The 22,777-nt window shown below is 39.3% G+C and overlaps 1 protein-coding gene across 1 annotated transcript; it reads right to left on the minus strand.

Annotated features, from left to right (window-relative positions):
- Nucleotides 1-11,521: 11,521 nt before the first annotated feature.
- LOC135087471 (odorant receptor 4-like) lies at nucleotides 11,522-16,001 on the minus strand. Its single transcript, XM_063982192.1, has 9 exons — nucleotides 15,942-16,001; nucleotides 15,038-15,167; nucleotides 14,537-14,771; nucleotides 14,023-14,145; nucleotides 13,377-13,502; nucleotides 12,991-13,090; nucleotides 12,527-12,631; nucleotides 11,941-12,096; nucleotides 11,522-11,572 (listed from the first exon to the last, which is right to left on the minus strand). Exons 1-9 carry the CDS (start codon nucleotides 15,999-16,001, stop codon nucleotides 11,522-11,524), a joined length of 1,086 nt encoding a protein of 361 aa, XP_063838262.1.
- Between the last annotated feature and the right edge of the window lie 6,776 nt (nucleotides 16,002-22,777).

A 22,777-nucleotide genomic window follows, 5' to 3' on the forward strand; every position in this document is an offset into this window, starting at 1 on the left:
GTGTTCCACGACGATGACAGAAAAGTTTGCTGAGAGACTCCGCGTTGCAAAACGAGCAATGGAAATACAGATTCTTGGTGTTTCTCTACAAGATCACAAGATAAACGAAAAATTAGGGGCCAGTGACATGGTGGAAGAGATTGAAAACCGTAAATGGAGATGGGCAGAACACGTTGTACGAATGAATCATGATCGCTGGGCCAGAAAGACCTTATAGTGGAGACCCCACGATGACACCCGCGGCAGAGGAAGACCAACTAAAAGATAGATAAAATGACAATCTAAATGTCAAAGGTGACTGACTGACTAACTGACATAGTGATCTATCAACGCACAGCCCAAACCACTGGACGGATCGGGCTGAAATTTGGCATGCAGGTAGATGTTATGATGTAGGCATCCGCTAAGAAGAGAATTTTACTAAACTTAGGGGTGGCCCTAAGGGGGTAAAACGGGAACCACGCGTACGAAGTTGCGGGTGGCCGCTGGTATACAGATAATTATGTATGTACATTCAAGAAACATGCTTTAAAATTCATGATACAACGTATCGGGTGTACTTGAAGACCACGAGGCATTAACGCCATGTGGAGTCAGCATGAGAGGCATAGTGCGGGAGCGTTGTGGCACCTGGTAGGCGTAAACGCACTCCTGCGCCAGGTACACGGAGGTGACGGCGAGCGCGAAGCGGCAGTAGAGCGCGTGCACGCGCGCCAGCCGGCCCGCGGGCGCCCGCAGCCGGCAGAAGCCGCACCAGCGAAGGAACGCCAGGTGCGCCGCCACGCTGCTGCCAGCCAACGACCTGCCGATGGCGACACATATTTCAGTATGCCAACCAAAATTGTCTTGAGCCGAAATTGCCACACAAAAGTCAATTCATCATCATCATCATTTCAGCCATAGGACGTCCACTGCTGAACATAGGCCTCCCCCCTCAGATCATAGAAAGAGAATAGATATGAAGTCGCGCGTAACTACAACGAGAACCAGTGTCCCCACATTTCCCCCACCACAGCTCCCACACACACATTCAACTGTGTAAAAACAAAGCGACTGAGAGTCTACGACAACATGTGCAACCGGCTTAAAAGTGCTGTGATTGGCCAGAAGGCGTGCCTTATGGCCAATCAATGGCCGCGTGACGTGACGCACACTTTGAAAAAAGCAATTAGAGAGAAGAAAGATAAAATGGAGTTGATAAGATATCGATACTTTAAATCCTGGGGGCAAGGCTCGAAATTGGTTTAAAAAATGCTTGTATGAAAACCTTTTTATTATTATACGTTATTATTATGTTCTTTAACGATTTTTGCATAAAGGAGTCAGTTCCATTTTGTATGGACGAAAAACTCAGAATCAATTATTGGGACTAAATGAAGTTACCTTATCACTAGAGTGCTCGCGCCCCTAAATACTCCTAGAGTGCTCGCGCGGGTCACATATGTCACCCATTATGATATGGGTTTATTTTTTCTAATCTTAATTAATACAAGTAAAACAATTTATAATATTAAACATAAACAATATTTCTTACTAAATAATTAAAAAAAAGTGAGTAATTCTTTCATGAACTCATATTATACACCAAAATAAATACAATATTTTCCAAATATTTTAGAGTCGACGAGACCAAAGTCGTTTAAATAGTCCTTGGACCCATTATTTTGGCAAAAATATCACCTAATAGACATGGCGCACAATTTTTGTTGAAGATGCCAAAAAAAACTACAAAAAATTAGAATGAATACTGTATTTTTACTTTTTTGATATCTTTAAAAATAACTGAAATATTCAAGCTCAAAGTGCGTTCTTCCGCTAGGAGCGATTTTCCGCGCGGATTTTGAAAATGTGACGTAGTAACATGAAAAGCTGCATGTAAGATATTATCTGTGTACAATGGTTAGAATGGTTAGTAGGGGAGCCGAAGCGGGGATTTCGGGACTTACTAAAGAGTGGCAGACTAACATACAAGGAAATACTTTGTACCTGGTTGATTACCTCTAAGTATGAATTTTTGATATAAAACGGCATTAGTCCTTATGCCTCTCACCCAAAAAATACCTCAATTAAGCCCAAATTTGAGACCGCAGCCAAACTTTGAGTGACGATGGAAACTAGCCTAAATGGAGGACACATGAAATTGAACTTCTGCTTCTTCATTGATTAAGACTTATCATTTACCATACCTTATCATTTTGTATTCCATTTTCAAGTCACTTTTTTTTCGCTTACTGTAAAACAAAACGTGGGATTTTTTTAAATCTCAGGTCTTTTGAACGCACATCTGAACGATGTCTGGTTTTAATTTCTTCAGTTACTCCGTGACCATGGCGCTTGCAACAGTGCCGAAATATTGGAAACTCAAAACTAAGGTACATGGTAGCAATCCCGCCAGTAATAATAATAGGAAAATGTCTTGAAAAATAAGTAAATCGTATATTACTTTATGTAACTAATTTTATTATGTATCATACTTATAACTTCATTCAGAACTAGAAAACGATTCCAAGGATTGCACTTTTCTTCAATAGATGATCAATATAAAGAGGTATTTATTATAAATTGCTCTCCACCATTTCAATTATTCTATCTTACATCTAACTTGATGAAATCTTTTTCAATTTTATTTACATGGTCATAACATTTTCACCATTCCTCTGCACCAATTTGTGAGGTACACCTGAAACCCCCGATAAAGCAGCTATTATAAGAATAATATTAAAAAAATACCTTCTGACGCAGTTAGGTAATAAATTAAATGTATCAAATTTCACTCCAACTTACTGTCAACTCAACGACGCGCTTTAAAATCAAAGATTGACTTTAAATTATGCCTTATTTTACAATACACATTGAAAATAATATGACTTGCTTGGGCTTTTTCGACTTTTTCACAAAAATAACAAATAGGCATGAAGAGATTACAAAATTTCTGCAGCGACTGACAGTTCACTTGATTTACTTTGACAGGTGACAATAAATCCATAGACATTTGCCATATGAAAGACACACTTTTCCAATATTTTTGTTTGCCATGAGATTCTGGTACACCTATACCTATCATTTAATGAAAAGATAAACTAATTTTTTTCAGCACAACGAAAATCAGCTTTGGCGCGTAGCAATGCAACGTGACAACTGCAGTTCGGACTTCTTTATGCGTCCACTACACATACAATAAAATTCGAACTATCGCACATTTTTTCTTTTTAATTCTAATTCAGTAAAAAATGTTTTTGAAACCTTCATTCAAAATTCAAAAGTTATTATCATATGACAGAACTTATGACCAGACTATGTACATTGAATAAAATATTTTTCTTTTTATCATCAAGCTTAGCAGTCTAATAAGATACTATGACACTCGAGTTAATCCACATTCAGCACCATAGCCTCCCCTTCTACAAGGCCCTCTACAAATGTCAAAACGTCACTTAACCCTTTTAGCACCAGTTCTTTTGTTTTTGAGAAGATGTACCCAAATTTTTATACAATTAAATTATAGTCCAGTCGTTTGGTACAAATTAACGTGGTTACCTGGAAAGTGTTCCGGGAGTTTTGAAAATTGGTGATTAAAATAGATTTCGCTATGCTCTCTGTTAGTCTGTTAGTTAAGTGTGATTGCCGCGCTCGTTGCGAAATTGGAAAAATGCTGCCTTAGAGAAGATTTTTGATAGTTACATTCTTTCCTATTTCGTCGTTACAGCCAAATGACGTTCACTGCTGGACAAAGGCGAGAATCCTTTGGGTTTTCCATAGGTTTTTCATAATGAACAGTCCTGCGCTGCCCGCATTCAGGTTCTTCCCGCGACCTTTACCAGATCGTCGGTCCACCTAGTAGGAGGCCTGCCCACGTTACGTCTTCCAGCCCGTGGTCGCCACTCAAGAAATTTTCTGCCCCAATGGCCATCGTCTCTACGAGCTATGTGTCCCGCTCACTGCCACTTGATTTTAGCAATTCTGCGTGCTATCACAGAATAATAATAAGTACTACGTACAGAAGTTTTACTTCGCGAAGGTATTTAAAAAAATGTATGCTCAATGTCATTAACAATATGGTGTAATTTAGCTTGTCTCAAGAGTCAAGCAAGTTTGTCAGAAGTTTTGTTGACAAACGTCAGTGATCGGTACTGCGCCGAAGCTATAGGGCTGACTTCGGTAAAATGATGTGACGTGAGGTGCCAATCTACAGAAAATGGCGGAGGAAATACATGATTTAGCATGAATTATCATGAATAATATTAACTACTTATTTACCTCTCAGTGTCTTCAGGCAACTTAAAAAAGTACATTCTGTGTTTTTATTATTATTTAGGCAGTTAAATACTGCACAGTATTTAGTACACCATTTTCTTTATTTTTTTCCATCATACACAAGAATACGCGTGCGTGAGTCAATGTTCGCTCGTATGTGAGGCCTTGTCGAATAGTACTCTTGTAGGGGGCAATCGTGCGTGTTTTGTTTTCGATGTAAACTCGCGGAGATGAACAGGCCTGGTGCTATGTCGGTCACTTTGGTTCTCCTGCGGATCTCCTCATGCATAGCCCGCTCCATCACCCTTTGGGTGACCTTGAGCCTTCTTATGAGGCCCATAGTAAGCGACCACGTTTCAGAACCTTAAACTTTCCTATTTATTTCACGACTAGCTTTTGCCTGCGGCTTCACCCGCGTGAAATTTAGTGTCACAGATCGGCATAAATTATAGCCTATATGTTAATCTGGGTTACAAACAATAATATTGTACAGTTTCAACAAAATCCGTTGAGTACTTTTTGCGTGAAAGAGTAACAAACCTGAGACACAGGAATCTTCCTAGTTCAGGTATCAACCCACCAACATTCTTACTTTTTGTTTTTCCTGATTGTTTGTTATCATAATATTATCTGTTATGTTGGTGAGAAATAAACATTACTTTACTTTATTTTAAACTTCCAGACATCCAAACTTTCGCATTTACCTATAATATTAGTAGGATACAATTATGTAATGTAGAAACAAACAAGACAAAAAAAAATGTATCCTTCAGCAACGCGAATTTTTTTATACTTCAGCATATTTAGGACACCCGGCAGCGTGTCCTGCCATGATCAAAGAAAAAAGAACTCGCAATTTAGCAGGTACATTAATTTGACTGTTTCACAACTCTAAATCTATTTAACATACATTACATGAAATTTATCACATTTATCAAATCTTCTTAGCTTGTCTATGTCCCAAAAATTATAAAATGAAAAAAGTAGTTGTCAAAAACCTTTTTTAAGGCGGATTTTTTTCAATAAGGCGGGCGTGCGCGCGGCTATAAACGAGGTCACAAAATTCGGAAAGAACATAGCGAAATCTATTTATTCACCAATTTTCAAAAATTCCGGAAAACTTTCCAAGTAAAATTAACAAATAACTGGACTATTTACTCGTTATTGAGCACAGAGACACAAACTTAATTATTTTTCCAGAAAATTTATATTTAAGTGCATAAATGTAAAAATGGCTTCATATTGCACAAAATTGGCAATAGGTGGCATAATGGTTACTTTTTTAGCGCCTAGTTTGAAATGTGATTGAACGATGACAACTAACAACAGTTGTCAGTTAGGTAAAATTTTATTTTAGTTGGAAAAAGACTAATCCCATCAAAAACAATACTTGTCAAAAAAACCAAGTCTCGCAACTCAGTTGTTCTACGGTAAAAAGTTGTGAGATCCATGTAATACCAAGTCCAGGCCAGGAAATCTTTAACGTTTTACATAAATTATTGACTTGGCCATCGCACTAAATAATTTAATTTACACGTGTTTTCATGCGATGGCCAAGTCAATATATTTATGTAAAACGTTAAAGATTTCCTGGCCTGGACTTGGTATTACATGGATCTCACAACTTTTTACCGTAGAACAACTGAGTTGCGAGACTTGGTTTTTTTGACAAGTATTGTTTTTGATGGGATCTCATTTCTTTTTGTATTTTGTAGACAGCAGTTATGTATCTAGAAAACTGGACCGAAATTGAAAAATTTTACTCGACTTGGCGGTTGCACTACCGTGCCCCCAAATATCATTTCTTTTTGTATTTTGTAGACAGCAGTTATGTATCTAGAAAACTGGACCGAAATTGAAAAATTTTACTCGACTTGGCGGTTGCACTACCGTGCCCCCAAATATTTTAGTTTTTCCTTGATTCATACACCAAACACTACTTATATTCCAAATTTGAAGCTTCTAGGTCTGCTTAGCAAGTGCCTTAGAATTTTGATGATCGGTGAGTCAGTCAGTGAGTCAGTGAGTGACAAAATTAAGTAACTTTGACCCGTTATAATTCTTAAACTACTGGTTCAAATTGAATGAAATTTTAAATATACCGTGTCTTTACAATGCCTGCATAGCTAATGAAAATTCAGCCTTCTAGTTTTATCCACAACGAAGTTACAGGCGGTCGAAAATGGCCTGAATTGCTTCGAGAAAAGGATGGTACGGCCGTGCCGCTTTTTTGCTCGACTTGGTGGGGGCACTGCCGTGCCCCCAGATGCCCGTTTTCACCATCAATCCCTAATTTTTAAGTGACCCCTATGAAAAGAAATTGCCTGTTAAATGTTACCATAGGGGTCACTTAAACAATAGGGATTGATGGTGAAAACGGGCATAAAAGTGGTAAATGGGTTAACGTGCGGGGGCTGCAAAATCATGTTGTGACGTCACGCGCGAATATTGGAAATTTTTGAAAATTTTAAAAAGTCCGTAATCTTCTAGAGGCTCTATCTTCGGTAATACTGGATGGATTGAGGTGAAATAAAAACTAGTGTAATGTGTGTGATCTAAACTTTAAATTAAGTCATAATTTAACTTAATATTACAACTTATGCGTGTTGTCCATTAGAAAGTTAATCAATAGATTGATCTTATTCTGTGATATTTTGATAACAACTCGGGCACGATTTGATTTGATGATCTGGACAAAAACGCCTATTCCACTTGTTACATTTGCTTACGAGTGCTTCGATTTCTTGCTCTTGTGCGATAAACACATCGTCCTTTGCCACAGTACTGGCAAGTTTTGTGCTAGTTGGTGTTCTCACAACCCCAGAAGAATCCTGGTTTTTAATTTTATAGACCTAGGTGTATTATTACTACATTACTTACAATCTAAAACAACTACTTTCTTGCATCAGTTTATGCTTATAAAGCAATATAATTATTGTAAAAGTTTAAAAAATGGTTAAAAAGTATAATTTTGAACTTACATGAAAGTAAACTTGATTTTAAACCGCGATGATAAGGGGTGCGTGACAGTTTATATAAGTTTATATGATATAAATTCATTTCAATAACGTTCATATTGTATAATAAACGTATGTTATAATAACACTTGATATAATTTTTTAACATATAATGTTTACTTCATATAATAAATCATTTCTAATAATATCATTTCAGATACCAATCACAACGCATAAAGACATTGATATAAACCTTACTTAATCTAAGACTCATTTGATGTAATTTTGTTTAATATAAATATTATTTCACATAACCATTACATACTTGTAATAAATATTATTTGTTATACTCTTTAATTGATATAATTTCTGATAGATATAACTTTAAGTATGTTCTTTTTAAGCTTGACTTATAAATGACTTTAGTGACAAAAACGAATCGCCATAAAACCGACTCCACGTAGTCTTGTCTGCCCTACCCCTAGAGTGTAATTTAGAAGCGCGTAGGCACGGAGGGGCGAGGCGGCCCGCGGGCTGAGGAGCAGGTGGCTGGAAGCGAGGCGCCGCGGCCGAGGCTGGCCGGCGAAGCCGGCCAGCAAGCCGAAGACGCGGTGTCGAGCGAAAGCCATCTGCGACGATTAGCACGCGAGGGACCGCCAGAGCCCCGCAGTGCCGGAGCCGTGACAGAAGTCTCAAGTTTTTAGTCAAATTTGCATGCTGCATGCCTGCATGCCTGCTTGCTTGCTTGCTTGCCTGCTTGCTTGCTTGCTTGCTGGCCTGCTTGCTTGCTTGCTTGCTTGCTTGCCTGCTTGCTTGCCTGCTTGCTAGCTTGCTTGCCTGCTTGCTTGCCTACATGCTAGCTTGCTTGCTAGCTTGCTTGCTTGCTCGCTTGCTTGCTTGCTGCATGCAATGCTTATTATAACAAATGAACTTTATATAAAATTATTATTGTTATATGATTTAAGTTTTATAGGAAAAGAATTTTATCTCATTTGATTGTTCGACATTTTATTTTTATATGATTTGAATGTTATTTGTTTTAAATAGTATACATTGTAAGTTTTATAGAAAATATTCATTATATCAAACCATTTTATATCAGTTAATAGTTATTTGTCTTAAAATTATTCGTTTTAAAATTATATTATTCGTTTATTATAGTAAATAATTATTATATTAAACGATTTTATATAATTTGATGTTATATCCTCTAAGTATTATATGATATGTAGTTATATCATACATTACACACCCGATGATAAGATCTCAAACAATTCCTCGAGTGCTCGCGCGGGGGACATGCGTCACCCAAACACTTTAAATGTTTTCTGCACTTACATTGATGCGTCTAGCAAGATGGCGTTACTACTATCATGTGCGACAATACATGCTCGAGGAATACCTAAGAAGGCAGCACTGTAGCTCAATACCTTGAAAAAATATTTACAAATTTTACACCCTGGGTGACATATGTCACCCGCGCGAGCACTCTAGTGTTATATTAATTTACCCCAACCAAAGCTCAATGTCGTTATCGATGGAGTATAGAAGTTATAGACTGACAAAGTTTGTATGAAAAGTCATGGGTTAAGTAGGTACTTGCGATTTTTACCAGTATTTACAATATTGGTAATATATTATTATTTACTTTAATAATAATAACAGGATCACTGTAATTATTATTAACTACTATCGCGCATTAACTTTTTAATTATGGCGAAATTCGTACCGCCTATGTTATGATGAAAATAATGCCTATATTAGGCTTTCAACTAGCTCTTATAGTAATTACATAGTTGACAGTTACTAATCCCTTCTACTATTGTTATTGTTTTTGTAAAAACTTAAAAATCGCAAGCAACTCATGATTTTTTCATTCAAAATTAGAAAATAATAATTTACTTCTATTTATCGATAATAGGAAACCATATTAGAACACGAGCCCTGCACTATGTTACGACCGGCACATGCGGCCGTACTGTGTATTTTCACGCGTTAGTGGATATCGGAAGAAATAAAATACATTGCGCAGTAGTTACGCATGACATAAAGTGGTTGCTAACTAAGTCGTCAATGTACAACGTGTTTGAATTTTTATCACCACTAATTTCGATATCGCAGTAAATGTCACGGCACTGAATTCGTTCGTAAAAATGTTTAGTTTTTTTTATTTATAAGCAAAATACCAATGGATTTGCAATACTTACATGTGATAAATGACTTCATTGTTCCTGTAGTTCTTCGTTTCACTTATGTTATTGCACGTTACGACGCATTATCCAACAATATCGGAGAACATTTCCTCAGTACGACTGAATCGCGACTAACCTGGCGTCGCGGGCGATGTTCGTTTCTGGGCATATCGCGGAGACACGCGCCACGCCCCCGTTTCACATCTATTCCCTTCTATGATCTGAGCCTCCCCCAATGCTTGCCATGTTGATCGATTGGTAGCGGCCTGCGTCCAGCGCTTCCCTGCTACTGCTGCTACCTTTACGATGTCGATACCAAAAGTCAATTGCTCTTGTAGAATCTATTGTATTTAATCTCGATTTCAATTCAATGTCAATTTTCGATACTAAATCGTCAGACTTTTTCGTTGATTTTGATACCATAATACATAAAATATTAGAATGCTAATATTTACATTACATATTTCATTTTCTCTAAGTATTAATAAACATGCCGGCTATAAACGGAATCTACGTTTAATTTCCGGATTGCAAAAAGAAAAATGTGATAAGGAATGTAAATTAAATCGTTTTAATGCTTAGAACAGTTCGTAAGACTCGTTAACAGGAATTTTTGCAACACGATAAAAACCTATAGACTTTTCGATTCATTTTTTGTTTGCCGTGTTTAGTTCGTAATCTTTATATTACCTACGAGTATGTTTGTATATTTTATACCTTAACAAACCTTTTTACCCACATGGTAGTTGTAGTGCTGTCCCACGCCCAGCGCTGCGCTAGCCCGGCCAGTGTTGTGATCTGCCGTCGCTGACGTGACAACCGGCAATTATCATGTCATGCCGCCGTCTTAACCCTTCATTGACGCCGGGCTTCATGTACCTACACAACAAAATTACTTTTGCGACTTTAATTGAATTTGCTTCAATCCAACATTTTCACTCTTTCATAACTGATACTGTTGTGTTAATGTACGAGTAGCTAGCTTACTCGTATGTTATCCTGCCGCAGTGATCTGATTCTCTAATACCCGGTTTCCACCAACGCGGAGCAGAGCGGAGAAAATTAAATGTTTTGAATAACTAATCAGATTTCATTCTGTCAATTTCATTCAATCTGAATAAAAATCTCATTGTTTATTCAAAACATTTCTCCTCTCCGCTTGGTCTTGGTGGAAACCGGGCCTAAGACGCAGTAGAAACTACTCTACAACAGAGTAAAGTACAAATAAATTAATACGGGTTTTTCTATCCCCAATTTGATCCCCACACAGATTTTTATTCCATAACATTTCTAATATTAAGTAAGGTCCTATCATTTGGGCGTTCTGTGTGTTACCGTAATATTTTATATGTAAGTACCGACTACTTATTGTCTTTGCTTGGCAATAAATGTTTTTTCTTTCAACCTTATGCGGCTAACCCTATTGGGAGATACACATTTTATGACCTGATATTCTTGACTGCGTAAGACAATAAAACGACACCCAAAGAGCTTTCTAAAATAAAATGCTGATTTCCAAAGTTTTAGCGAGCTTATGCCGAGTATTTTCTGGAGTAAAAAAACTTGGACAGTTGGGGCTACGTAGACGGTAGCAAAGGGTTGTGGAGCCTGGAGTGAATAATTTATAGGCGCTATAATATTGTCGGCATTTTACTAATTACACGGTACCCTCTTCTAATTACTGTCCTCGCGCTGCAGCCTGTAATTACTTCATCTAGACAATATTTATAGCGAGAAATCATTTTCAAATGTATTTAATGAATAATGATCACAACAAATTAAATAATTTGTTTGTTTACCTGAAATTTGGTCTGAAAATAATTAAAATTCCTGGTCAGTTTGCGACTGAATTATCTAAAAGCATTCTTCCCATGATTTTAATTCCAAAACAGGAAAGAAATAGATATTATTTTAAGGGATTAGTCACTTTTATTTTGTTTTGATCATGTAAGAGTAAGAGAACAGTGGTACTTACTCGTACCTAGTAAAAATGAAAAAAAAAAACCACTGAATAAAAATGTATTTTCATTTCATTCTCAACTACAATGTGCAGTACATAATTTTGAATTATACTACAATGTGCAATACATAATATTTTAAATTAAAAAATATTCGCTATTATTTAGTCTGTCTCAGGACGGCATAAAAGCTGTACGATGACTTTAGTATCTGAAACAAACACAAATACTTATTTATTTAGGGCTGATTTTACCATCGTCGGATGACTTTTAACAGAAGAATAATTTTGGCACATTGACAGTTTCAGTATGGGAGATATGTCAAAATGACAAGTTTATTCTTCAGTTATCCGACGATGGTAAAGTCAGCCCTATCAATTAAGTTATAGTCTACTAATTAAGGAGAAAAAGATTAAGAGAAAAATGCTATGGGACCGATGTACCCATGTAAAATTAGTAATACATAAACGAGTATCTCGTTCGATAGTAATATAGGAGTAGGTACGTCCATAAATGATGACCATGATAAGTCACTTATTCAAGTCAAAATATTGGAAAACTTGTAATGAATCATCATACAGTAACAAAGGTGTCAAGTGAGAGCGGTATGAGGTGTCCGGCAGCGGGGCGCAGCGGGCGCTTGGCGCGCTCCATCACCAGCACCAGCGAGCGCTTGAAGCGCAGCGGCGCGTGCAGCCACTCCATGGCGTACACCGCCTCCACCATGCGGTCGCTCTGAAACACACGATTTTCTAAGGCTGATTTGCACCACCTAACTTTGACCGTAACTATAACGATAACCGGTGTTTTTGTATGGAGTTTGACAGATTTTTGAAGTTTATCAAAGTTAAAGTAAAATGGTGCAACCCAGCCTAAATGTTTTATTAATACTTTCGTCAAACGTTAGGGTTCCCAAAAGGTCAAAAGTTAGCTAAAGAAAATGTTTTTGTTTTATTACATTCAGTCGGCATTCACGGCACGGCACGTCTGCGGCTTGCAGTAATTGAAATCCGATCGAATTTTGAGAAAACCAAAAGATATGTATAAGTAGATAGTCAGTCCTATCAAGAACGCTAATTTTTAGTTAAACTTCACAAACATCTTTCCGTTGTTTCTGTGAGTTGAAAAATAAAAATTTAGTCGATTTTTAAGCATTCTAAAATACCTCCACTGTAACTTCGTTTCCATAGTAGCAGTAAAGAAATAGCTCCGTCAATATGCAAACAATGAAGAGCGTAGTTGACGCAAACTCGAAGCTTAAAACATTCACCTGAAATGAAGAGATAACTCAAATGTTATTTACTTCATGGAGCATAAATCGCGCATATTCATTGTGCGATTGTGACAAAGCGCGCCCGAGCCCTGGTGTGAACTGTGAATGCCCGCACGAGGCTCCTACCAGCGGGAGCACGATAATGTAATGTAGTCAATCGTGGCTACTACATTTTATCACCGCTATCCAAACCAATGCTGACGCTATCTTTATTTTGTAATGTGTAGGTAACGGTTTTCATAAGTTGTTAGTAAATCCCAGATTAGTAACGATTATAATTGATTCCAACGCTTCCTGGGCAGTAAGCTGTTCATGTTTAGTGGATAGGAAGCCTGGGGCTAGCGGCGGACACTGACGCTGACGATCTTGTAGGCCGCCATGCACAGGATCCAGCCGCCCACCGTGAACTGCACCAGCACGGCCAGCCCGAACACCTGCTCCAGCAGCGCCATCGTGCTGCAACACGACACGCGCCACTGTTATTCCATAACAGACTACTGACAGCTATTCTAATAAAAGATACATGAAGTGTTAATGATGAAGTTTTGGTAGGTTTAGCAAAACAACCGATAAAAAAATGTTAGCCTAAAATTCAAAATATGTACCATCGGCAACAGTGTTACTATCCATTGCCTGTCATGTCGTCTCGTTCTATCGCAAAGAATCACCATTTGATGAGAGCGAGAGCAAAAACGGAAATGGATAGTTAACAGTGTGGCCGTGTGTACATTAAGATACTTACTCAGCAATTTTCTGAAAATGTTGTATGCACTCAAACAGTAATTTTGTTAAGATCTCTTCATAGTTTGCGTTTACCGACTCCTTCGTTAAAGCTCGTGCTCGCTCGGGTAGAGTTTCGAAGTTCATGCTATAACACAAAAAAAGTATTTTACTGCGTGCAAGAATTTTAATTATAAAAACCGGCCAAGTGCGAGTCGGACTCGTGCACCGAGAGTTTCGTAAAAACCTGTAGGTATATTCAAATTCAAATTCAAATCACTATAGACCTGAGTATTTAATAGAATTTTAATTAAATACCTCGACGCGTTCATGAGGAAAGGAGTAGTAACTTTAAAATTATTTAAAAAATAATTAAAAAAACTTACTAGATCTCGTTCAAACCAATTTTCGATGGAAGTTTGCATGGTAATGGACTAACGTCTAACATATTTATTTTTTTTGGTTTATCATTCTCTTATTTTAGAAGTAACACATTTTACCACTTTGAAAGTGTCTCTCGCGCAAACGGTTCAGTTCAGAAAAAAAAAATATTAGAAACCTCAATACGGGTTTGATGAAAAACATTCTTTTGAGTTTCAGTTGTATAGATAGGTCTTTCAAAATGATATTTTCTTTAGGTACTTACTTTAAAGTGTCTACCTACTAACCGTAATATGCGTAGCTGCGTTTTGCACTGATACATAACTGTAGCTATGAAAGCGTCCATTGTCGTGTTGCCGACGGCCACGAGGTTTGTTGCGTAAAACGAGTGTAATAACACTATTACAAACCTGAAACCAACATTTTATGTACATTAATGCTGTGAAAACACAATAGTTACAAGGGACCGATTGCCTGCGTAGGGGTACGCCCCCGACTCGCCCGAGACACAATGTGAAGCTGTTTTGAAATCCACTCAGTATTTCCAGAAAAGAATAACGTTACATAAAAAGATAATAAACAAAATTTATTATTCAACTTACGTTAATGTTACTAGAATAATTCAGAAAGAGTTTAATTAATACATTTAATTTTCCTTTCTTACTCGTACCTACCTACAACTTCTTTTTTTATACATACTGTTGTAAGGGCAAGAGGGTTCTAAAGACCTACCCAGAATGTCTTAAAAACGATGTTTCCTTTCTATTTCAACTATTATTATGGTTAGTTAGTGAGACTGACATGACCGGCTGGTTGTAATCGAGGAACGTCCAGAAGGGGAATTCAATGCGGAAGCCGCGCAGCTTGTAGACCACGGGGAAGATCGTCCACAGCACGCACGTGGCCACCGCGCAGCCGTAGTAAGCACGCAACAGCCGCGCCGCGCCGCGCGACGTGGCCCGCAGCAGCGCGCGCGCCGCCGCCGCCGCCGCCGACGACGCGCCCGCCCCCGCCGTCGCCGGGTCGAACAGCGGCTCTGCGGACGCGCAATCTATCCGTTTTATGAACCATTTTGTCACCAAGGTAACAGGGACAACGATCTCTGTTTTTGAAAACGATAAAGCTTCAGAAAAGTAATTTGATTGTGAGTTAGAACTATAAGGGTGACCTAGGGTAGCCGCCGTCTACATTAAAATCGAAGTTCTTGTTAGGCCTAATGATGCAGCTGATGATCAGTATTAAATATAATTTGCATATTATGCATATTGCTTGTTCGATTGTCCGGCCGCGGCCAGTACTCACGGTGGAGGCCGGCGATGATGCGGTCGACGCGCGCGGCCTGCGCGTGGAACACGAGCTGCTTGGCCACGCACGTGCAGTGGCACAGCAGCACGAACAGCACGCGCGCCAGCTTCTCCAGGTCGCCGCGCTCCTGTGCCGTCGCGAATACATGTTTGCTTCAATTCTCATGAAGAAGCAACAAGGCGCAAAGTATTTTTATACAGCAGGAAACATTCGGTATGGTGACATTAAAAACAACAAAAGAAAACGCTTCACTCAAAAGCATGGATCAATAACAAAAATATAATGATATCATTTCTTTACGCAACAGAGACATGGACAGTACGCGGCTTGGAAAAGAGGAAGATAGATGCCATAGAGATGTGATGCTGGAGAAAGATGCTCGGGATATCATGGACAGAGTTCCGTATCAATGTGTCCATACTCTGGAGCTCGGTGTCACTCAGCGTTTATCAACCGTAGTACAGTCGCGCATACTGCAATACTTCGGACATGTCTCAAGGCGGGATGACAACTCCATTGACAACTGGTCGTCCAAGGAAAAGTCGAAAGAACCAGATCGCGTGGCAGGTCACCGATGCGCTGGACCGACCAAGTGAAATCGGCAGTGGGGGACGGCATATATGACTGCACCAGACAGTCTGCCAATAGAGAGAGATGGCGGGAGATCGTGCGGAGAGTTGTATCCGCCTCTACCGATGTGAACAACGCCTCAACGTGACCACAACCGCTCTGCCAATAGCGTAACGAATAAGAAGAAGAAGAATGATATCACACACTAGCTTTGCTAGGGAGATAAACTGCGCTGTAACTACATAATAATATTTTAACATATACCTCGTTGTATTACCTTGTCTCGGTGAATAAATAATCTTTAAATCTTTTTAACTCCAACCGAGCTGACCTGATAGGCATACACGCCCTGCTGCAGCACATAGCAGGAGGTGACGCTGAGCGCAAACATGCAGTAGTAGTCGTGCAGGCGCGCGCGCACCGAGCGCCTCCCGCCCGCGTCCGCCGCACCTCCGCCCGCGCCCGGCAACCGGCAGAAGCCCACTCGCCGCAGTACCCGCAGGTGCGGCTCGATGCTGCTGCCCGCGAGAGACCTAACATCGATACAATGCGTGACCTGTATGATAGCTTGAACAGAACCACAAACGCCAAAAACATTTCATTCAAAACGTTATCCGATGGCTCGGAATAAATTCATAGTGACAAATATTTAAACGATAATTTGTTCTAATTGAGAATTTCTTCGTCTTTGCCTGGCCCATTCCCATTTTATTTGGGGTCGGCCCTCCGCGTCATGTTTCTTCTCCAGGCGGCTAGGTCCTGGGTTGTCTTAATTTTAACTTAGGCTTCTTTAAGGTCGTTATTGATTACGGACATCCATGTAATTCGGGGTCTTCCTCGTCCGCGGGGCTTAGTTTGGATGTCTAGCACTTTTCTGGTCATAATACACTCAACATCAAATAAACCGCACCTTCGCGACGCAAACTTTAAAGATTTTCTTCTGACACAATCATGGTTCCCCAACAATATTGGTGTTATTTGAAAGCCCAATAAATATCCTTAAAGAAAAACACATTAAATTTCTTAATAAATGATTTACATATACCATAAATGTGACTTGAAAAAAGACCTCACTTTGGGCTCACCTCTAGAATCAATTAGACCCAATTTGATGGTTATAAAACCAAAAATATTGATCACACGTGTCCTCTTTAACAGATCTATAACAGATTATATAGCCATTTATGTTGGCTCAAGCGTAACTACCAATTTTTTGAAGAAGTGACTCTGGATCTTTCTAAAGACACATTTTTGGGGTAAAAAATTTCCTTTAATGAAATGAAGCTTAGAACTAGGCTTTCAAATGGTGCCAATATTGGTGGGAAGTGGGAATGCATACGTTTGAAAGTGCTTGTAGCGGGAGGTGCGATTTATTTGATGTCGAGTATAATATGGCGCCTTATTATGGTCGCCTCATGACGTGTCCGTACCACCGCAAACGGCTCTCCTGCAATTTAGCTGGAATAGGTCTCACTTTGAAGGTACCTCTTATATATGTGTGTTTCTTACATGGTCCAGCCTAGTTACACTATTGATAATTAACAAATAAAACACAAAACGTACTCGTATTTTAAACAAATTACTCGTACCATAACAATACACCACAACGTTTCGTATTATCTAACACTACTTACATTTTACTAGTCAGCGCATTCCACGACAGAACAAAATCAAATGCTGATAGTATTTAATGGAACATCGATTTCTGATTTTGATTTATTGTTTCAAATATAAAATAGGCTAATGACAACCAGCAATTAATCTGTATCTACATTATAACGACTTGATGAGCTGCCTATCGCTCAACAGTCGCTTTGCGGGCGGTGCCTGGGGTAATTAAATTTGTTTATTGCCGGATTTCTTTATTTATTTATTTATTTATTGACAAAGATCTACCAACAACACATCTTTACATAAACAAGTAATGCATGCAATGATGACATGACCAAAAGACTTTAATCGATCCATAATCCAAATCCGTCGGTCAACTGTCAAATCAATATGTTTTGGTCAAAATTATGGTTTTTAAGACTATATAAAAACATGAAATTGTAGAAGCATCAAACGGGTGGTCATTTGCGCCTGAGAGTGGGCGAACCTGTACGTAATATTTTTTATTAAAGGGATCAAGATCATACTTTTCATTTTTAAGGACAAATAATAACAGAAAATGTAGGTACCTAAAGTTGTAAACGTACTTATTCTATGCCGTAGCTAGCCAAGTCCGCAGTGAACAGTAATTACTGCCAAAACGACTACGGGCATAATTACACATGTCCTAAATGACATCTATACCTCGCTAATTAAACTGTCCGCGAGCGCCGCCCCTCGAGGATCGACACCAATTGATTCATCATTGTATTTTCCTTACATATTTTCATTATTCGACTTTAAAGACGAAGAAAGTTTTATTGTTATGAATGGGTCTCTTCTATCGAATAGTCTAATTTTTTACGCTAAATTTAAAATAAATTGAAATAAAATAAATAAACATGTAATACGATTACCGAGATTATTTTTTTAATTGATGCGCAATGACTGCCCATTTGGTCCCATAAAAATTAAATTAAATTTGGTTAAGTAGTTTTTGTTTTATGAGCAAAAATGCTCACTTGGACGACGAAATTTTCATGACATCTTTATATGAGTGATAATTGTTTCGTTCTATAGGCGATTTGCTGTTGGGTCCTATACAAATTTATTTTAGATAGACTAAGGCATATTTTTATTCTATGAGCATGAGAATCGATGACAAGTATAATATAGCTGTGCAGCTGCTGCTGCCGACTATGTTAATGTAGAGTGCGAAAATGTCTTTAAGTGCGTAGAAGTGTGATCACTTTTCTCACTGATCAGTCTTGTGAGTTAAGCAGACTCACAAGACTGATCAGTATCTGATGGCTAAGGGTGTCTTGGCCACAGTGAGAGGAATATACTAGTACCAGGTGGAACGACACGTGGTTGAAATGATGTAGTCCAAGTCCAAACAGTCAAAGAGGATTTATTAACAATGTTACAATATTTATACTAACGCTATTTACACACACAACAACTGAACAAAAGTTACTCGTAGTATCCTACTAATATTATAAATGCGAAAGTTTGTATGGATGTCTGGATGTGAACATATTATTATTTAATTTTGTCACTCTTTCACATAAAAACCACTGAACGGATTTTGATGAAACTTTGCAGTATCCTACTAATATTATAAATGCGAAAGTTTCTATGGATGTCTGGATGTGAACATATTATTATTATTAATATTTGTTACCCTTTCATGCAAAAACCACTGAACGGATTTTGATGAAACTTTACAGTATTATTGTTTATAACCCAGAATAACATAATAAGCTATAGTTTATGACGATCTGTGACAAACTAAATTTCAATCGGGTGAAGCCGCGTAAAAAAACTAGTCTTTTATAAAAAAATAAAGCTATAGCACCCTATACAACTTTCTTAGCATAATTATAAAACTAAATTAGATCTAAAAGAAATTAAACAAATTATTATTTATCCGATTATTGACAAAAAATAAGGATTTCCTCTACAAATTAGTCGAGGTCCATTGACAAACGATAACCGCCCGGTGCGCTGCAGCGCGGGGGAGGGGCGCGGGGGGCTGTAGCACTGTTAACAATGCTACATTTTTCATAAACGCGCGCGGTTAGGTTCTGAAACGAACCTAACCGGTTTTCAGAATGTCTTCAGGAACCTAACCGTAATTTTTCAGGAACTTCCGGTTTTTGCAACCTAACCGGTTTTTGGTTAGGTTTTATTAAGTTAGGTTCTGAAACGAACCTAACCGGTTTTCAGAATGTCTTCAGGAACCTAACCGTAATTTTTCAGGAACTTCCGGTTTTTGCAACCTAACCGGTTTTTGGTTAGGTTTTATTAAGTTAGGTTCTGAAACGAACCTAACCGGTTTTCAGAATGTCTTCAGGAACCTAACCGTAATTTTTCAGGAACTTCCGGTTTCCGGTTTTTGCAACCTAACCGGTTTTTGTTAGGTTTTATTAAGTTAGGTTCTGAAACGAACCTAACCGGTTTTCAGAATGTCTTCAGGAACCTAACCGTAATTTTTCAGGAACTTCCGGTTTCCGGTTTTTGCAACCTAACCGGTTTTTGTTAGGTTAGGTTAGGTTAGGTTAGGTTAGGTTAGGTTAGGTTAGGTTAGGTTAGGTTAGGTTAGGTTAGGTTAGGTTAGGTTAGGTTAGGTTAGGTTAGGTTAGGTTAGGTTAGGTTAGGTTAGGTTAGGTTAGGTTAGGTTAGGTTAGGTTAGGTTAGGTTAGGTTAGGTTAGGTTAGGTTAGGTTAGGTTAGGTTAGGTTAGGTTAGGTTAGGTTAGGTTAGGTTAGGTTAGGTTAGGTTAGGTTAGGTTAGGTTAGGTTAGGTTAGGTTAGGTTAGGTTAGGTTAGGTTAGGTTAGGTTAGGTTAGGTTAGGTTAGGTTAGGTTAGGTTAGGTTAGGTTAGGTTAGGTTAGGTTAGGTTAGGTTAGGTTAGGTTAGGTTAGGTTAGGTTAGGTTAGGTTAGGTTAGGTTAGGTTAGGTTAGGTTAGGTTAGGTTAGGTTAGGTTAGGTTAGGTTAGGTTAGGTTAGGTTAGGTTAGGTTAGGTTAGGTTAGGTTAGGTTAGGTTAGGTTAGGTTAGGTTAGGTTAGGTTAGGTTAGGTTAGGTTAGGTTAGGTTAGGTTAGGTTAGGTTAGGTTAGGTTAGGTTAGGTTAGGTTAGGTTAGGTTAGGTTAGGTTAGGTTAGGTTAGGTTAGGTTAGGTTAGGTTAGGTTAGGTTAGGTTAGGTTAGGTTAGGTTAGGTTAGGTTAGGTTAGGTTAGGTTAGGTTAGGTTAGGTTAGGTTAGGTTAGGTTAGGTTAGGTTAGGTTAGGTTAGGTTAGGTTTTTTTTTTTTTTTTTTTTTTTTTTTTTCTCGTTCATTTTGGCCACTCAGAGGATTTTTATTATGGGAAGGGACGTTCACAATAAAACTTAGGTACTAACTTACGCTAGTTACAGTTATTCACTTTTTGACCCTTTGGTACCGGCAGGCGTGCCACTCTAGAGTTGGTGGAGTTGCGAGCCGGGCACGCGGCCCTCCAAGGCGGTTAGGGATGCCTGCTCAAGGAGGGCCTGGGGGGACAGACAACAAATAGACTGGGAGTGCTGGGGGAAGAAGTGAGAAAGTTTCCCCCAGCACTAGCCTTTACAGGTATGAACATAGGCCGCCCAGTACGGATATTACAACAAAAGATCTTAACCTAACTTATAGCTAATTAACAGAGCAAAGTGAATAACACAAGGATGACAATATTTTTCCAAGGTTTCAACTAATGACACTAGTTTAACTTAATTATTTATACTACTTATGATGGAATTATACACGAATATAATCTACAAAGCAAAGTGAATAACACAAGGAAGACAAAATTTTTTTCAAGGTTACAACTAATGACACTTGTTCAGCTTAATTGTTTATACTGTTTACATGAAATTATATACGTATATAGTTAACAAAGCAAAGTGAATACACAAAGAAGACAGAAAAATTTTTTATAAGGTCTCTACCAATAACACTTGTTCAACTTAATTATTTGTACTGTTGACGATGAAGTTATACACGAATTGTGGCTATGATTTATCAGTTTCTACGCACACAAGTTTAAAATATAAAAAAAATTAAAATACACATGCAAAGATTAGTTGATCTGTCTACAGAATGTCAATCTCATTAATAACATTTAATTTTATGTTTATATGATACAAGGAGGTGATGAGTTTTTTCCCAAAATCGACTTTAAATAAATGAAATCGATCAATTCGTTGGGATTTGACTGTTTTAGGCTTGTTGTACGGTCAAGGTCCGCGATGCCGTCCCCAAGGATCCCCCAGCAGCACCCTGTGGGCCGGGACCGTGCATAGATCCTAATAGGCCACTGGGGCCGGGGACAGCCCGGTGGAGGACTGATCCTTTTGAATTGCCGACCCCTTGAGCCCCTCGGATCGCCTGTCCCACCAGCGCCAGCAGTGGGCGGGCTTACCCTCAGGCCGGCTCGCGGACCATAGACAGTGCGACATATTATATGCAAAACTTGTTAACGGAGTATGTAAGCAGGTTATCGTAAATTAATCGATTTCAAGAAAGGGAAGATAGATTATGATTAGAAGATTAAACGCTATATGTGTACAAGGGGTTATGGTTGTTAAGTAAAATACCGCAATCAGCTCCGCTCCGCCAGGCCTAGACTCCCACACCGGTCAAGAAGCCGAAGGCCGGGCGCGGGGACAGCAAGCCAAGCCCAAGGGTTAGAGCCGACCGTCCCCGCGCCCAACCCACGGCCCCCAACCCAGCGCAGATCAGCCTGTCGGAGCGGAACCCATCACGGCACCCACAAGATACGAGTCATGAGCAATCTACATTGACACAAAGAGAAAAATGTAACAGGACAAACTTATATACAAATCAAAAGAGATGAAATGATTAAAAGATTGAAAATTTAAAAAAAAAGGCAGTCACACGGCCGCCAAGACACAGCACACGACCAGTCCACAGGTGTTTTGTGGCTGGAGGACTACAGAGAATAGTCCACCTTGGCCAAGACTCTGGCCTTCATGGCCTTTTGCCGAGGGCAGGCCTGGTCGAGCGCTGTGTGCTTGGCGCTCGTGTCGGTCTTGAATCTCACGTTGTACGTGGCGCAGTTGGCGCAGCTCGGAGCCAGCGCCTTGTTGGGGCACTGCGACGGCAGGTGTCCGGCGGTCGCGCAGTGTGCGCAGACTGGAGTCTCGGCGGGGCAGCGCGTCTGCGTGTGCCCAAACTGGAGGCAGCGACGGCACTGCAGAAACGGAGAGAACTCCTCGGCGTGCACCCTCTGGTGGTCGAGGCGCACACGACCGAGAGTGATGATGGTGTGGAACACCCTGGGCGGCACAGTGAGGACCGCGTTGTAAAGATTGGGGTTCCTGTTTCTCCGCAGGAAGCGCAGTTTGATCCTCTCGTCGCTCTCCAGCTCAGGGTTTTGTTCTTTCAAGGTGGCAATGAGGTCCTTGCTTGCCGTGTCTTTAGAGATGCCTTTGAGGGCGATCATCGGCATGAGCTTCCGCTCCGGTTCAGCACTGACGCCGGAGGTCTCCGTGTTGATGTTGATGCGCCTCATTGCCTCCTTCAGGTGCTCTGTTGAG

This window comes from Ostrinia nubilalis, unplaced genomic scaffold (genome assembly GCF_963855985.1).
Source record: "Ostrinia nubilalis unplaced genomic scaffold, ilOstNubi1.1 SCAFFOLD_52, whole genome shotgun sequence".
NCBI lineage: Eukaryota > Metazoa > Arthropoda > Insecta > Lepidoptera > Crambidae > Ostrinia > Ostrinia nubilalis.

What these genes read in the sequence shown, in the direction of transcription:
- LOC135087471 (XM_063982192.1), bottom strand. Translation starts at nt 16,001, where the DNA reads ATGTTTGCGCTCAGCGTCACCTCCTGCTATGTGCTGCAGCAGGGCGTG. An exon ending in CATCATCGCCGGCCTCCACC is followed by an intron (nt 14,772 to 15,037) that starts GTGAGTACTGGC and finishes GCGCGTCCGCAG; the next exon opens with AGCCGCTGTTCGACCCGGCG. An exon ending in CATTTTCAGAAAATTGCTGA is followed by an intron (nt 13,091 to 13,376) that starts GTAAGTATCTTA and finishes GTCGTGTTGCAG; the next exon opens with CACGATGGCGCTGCTGGAGC.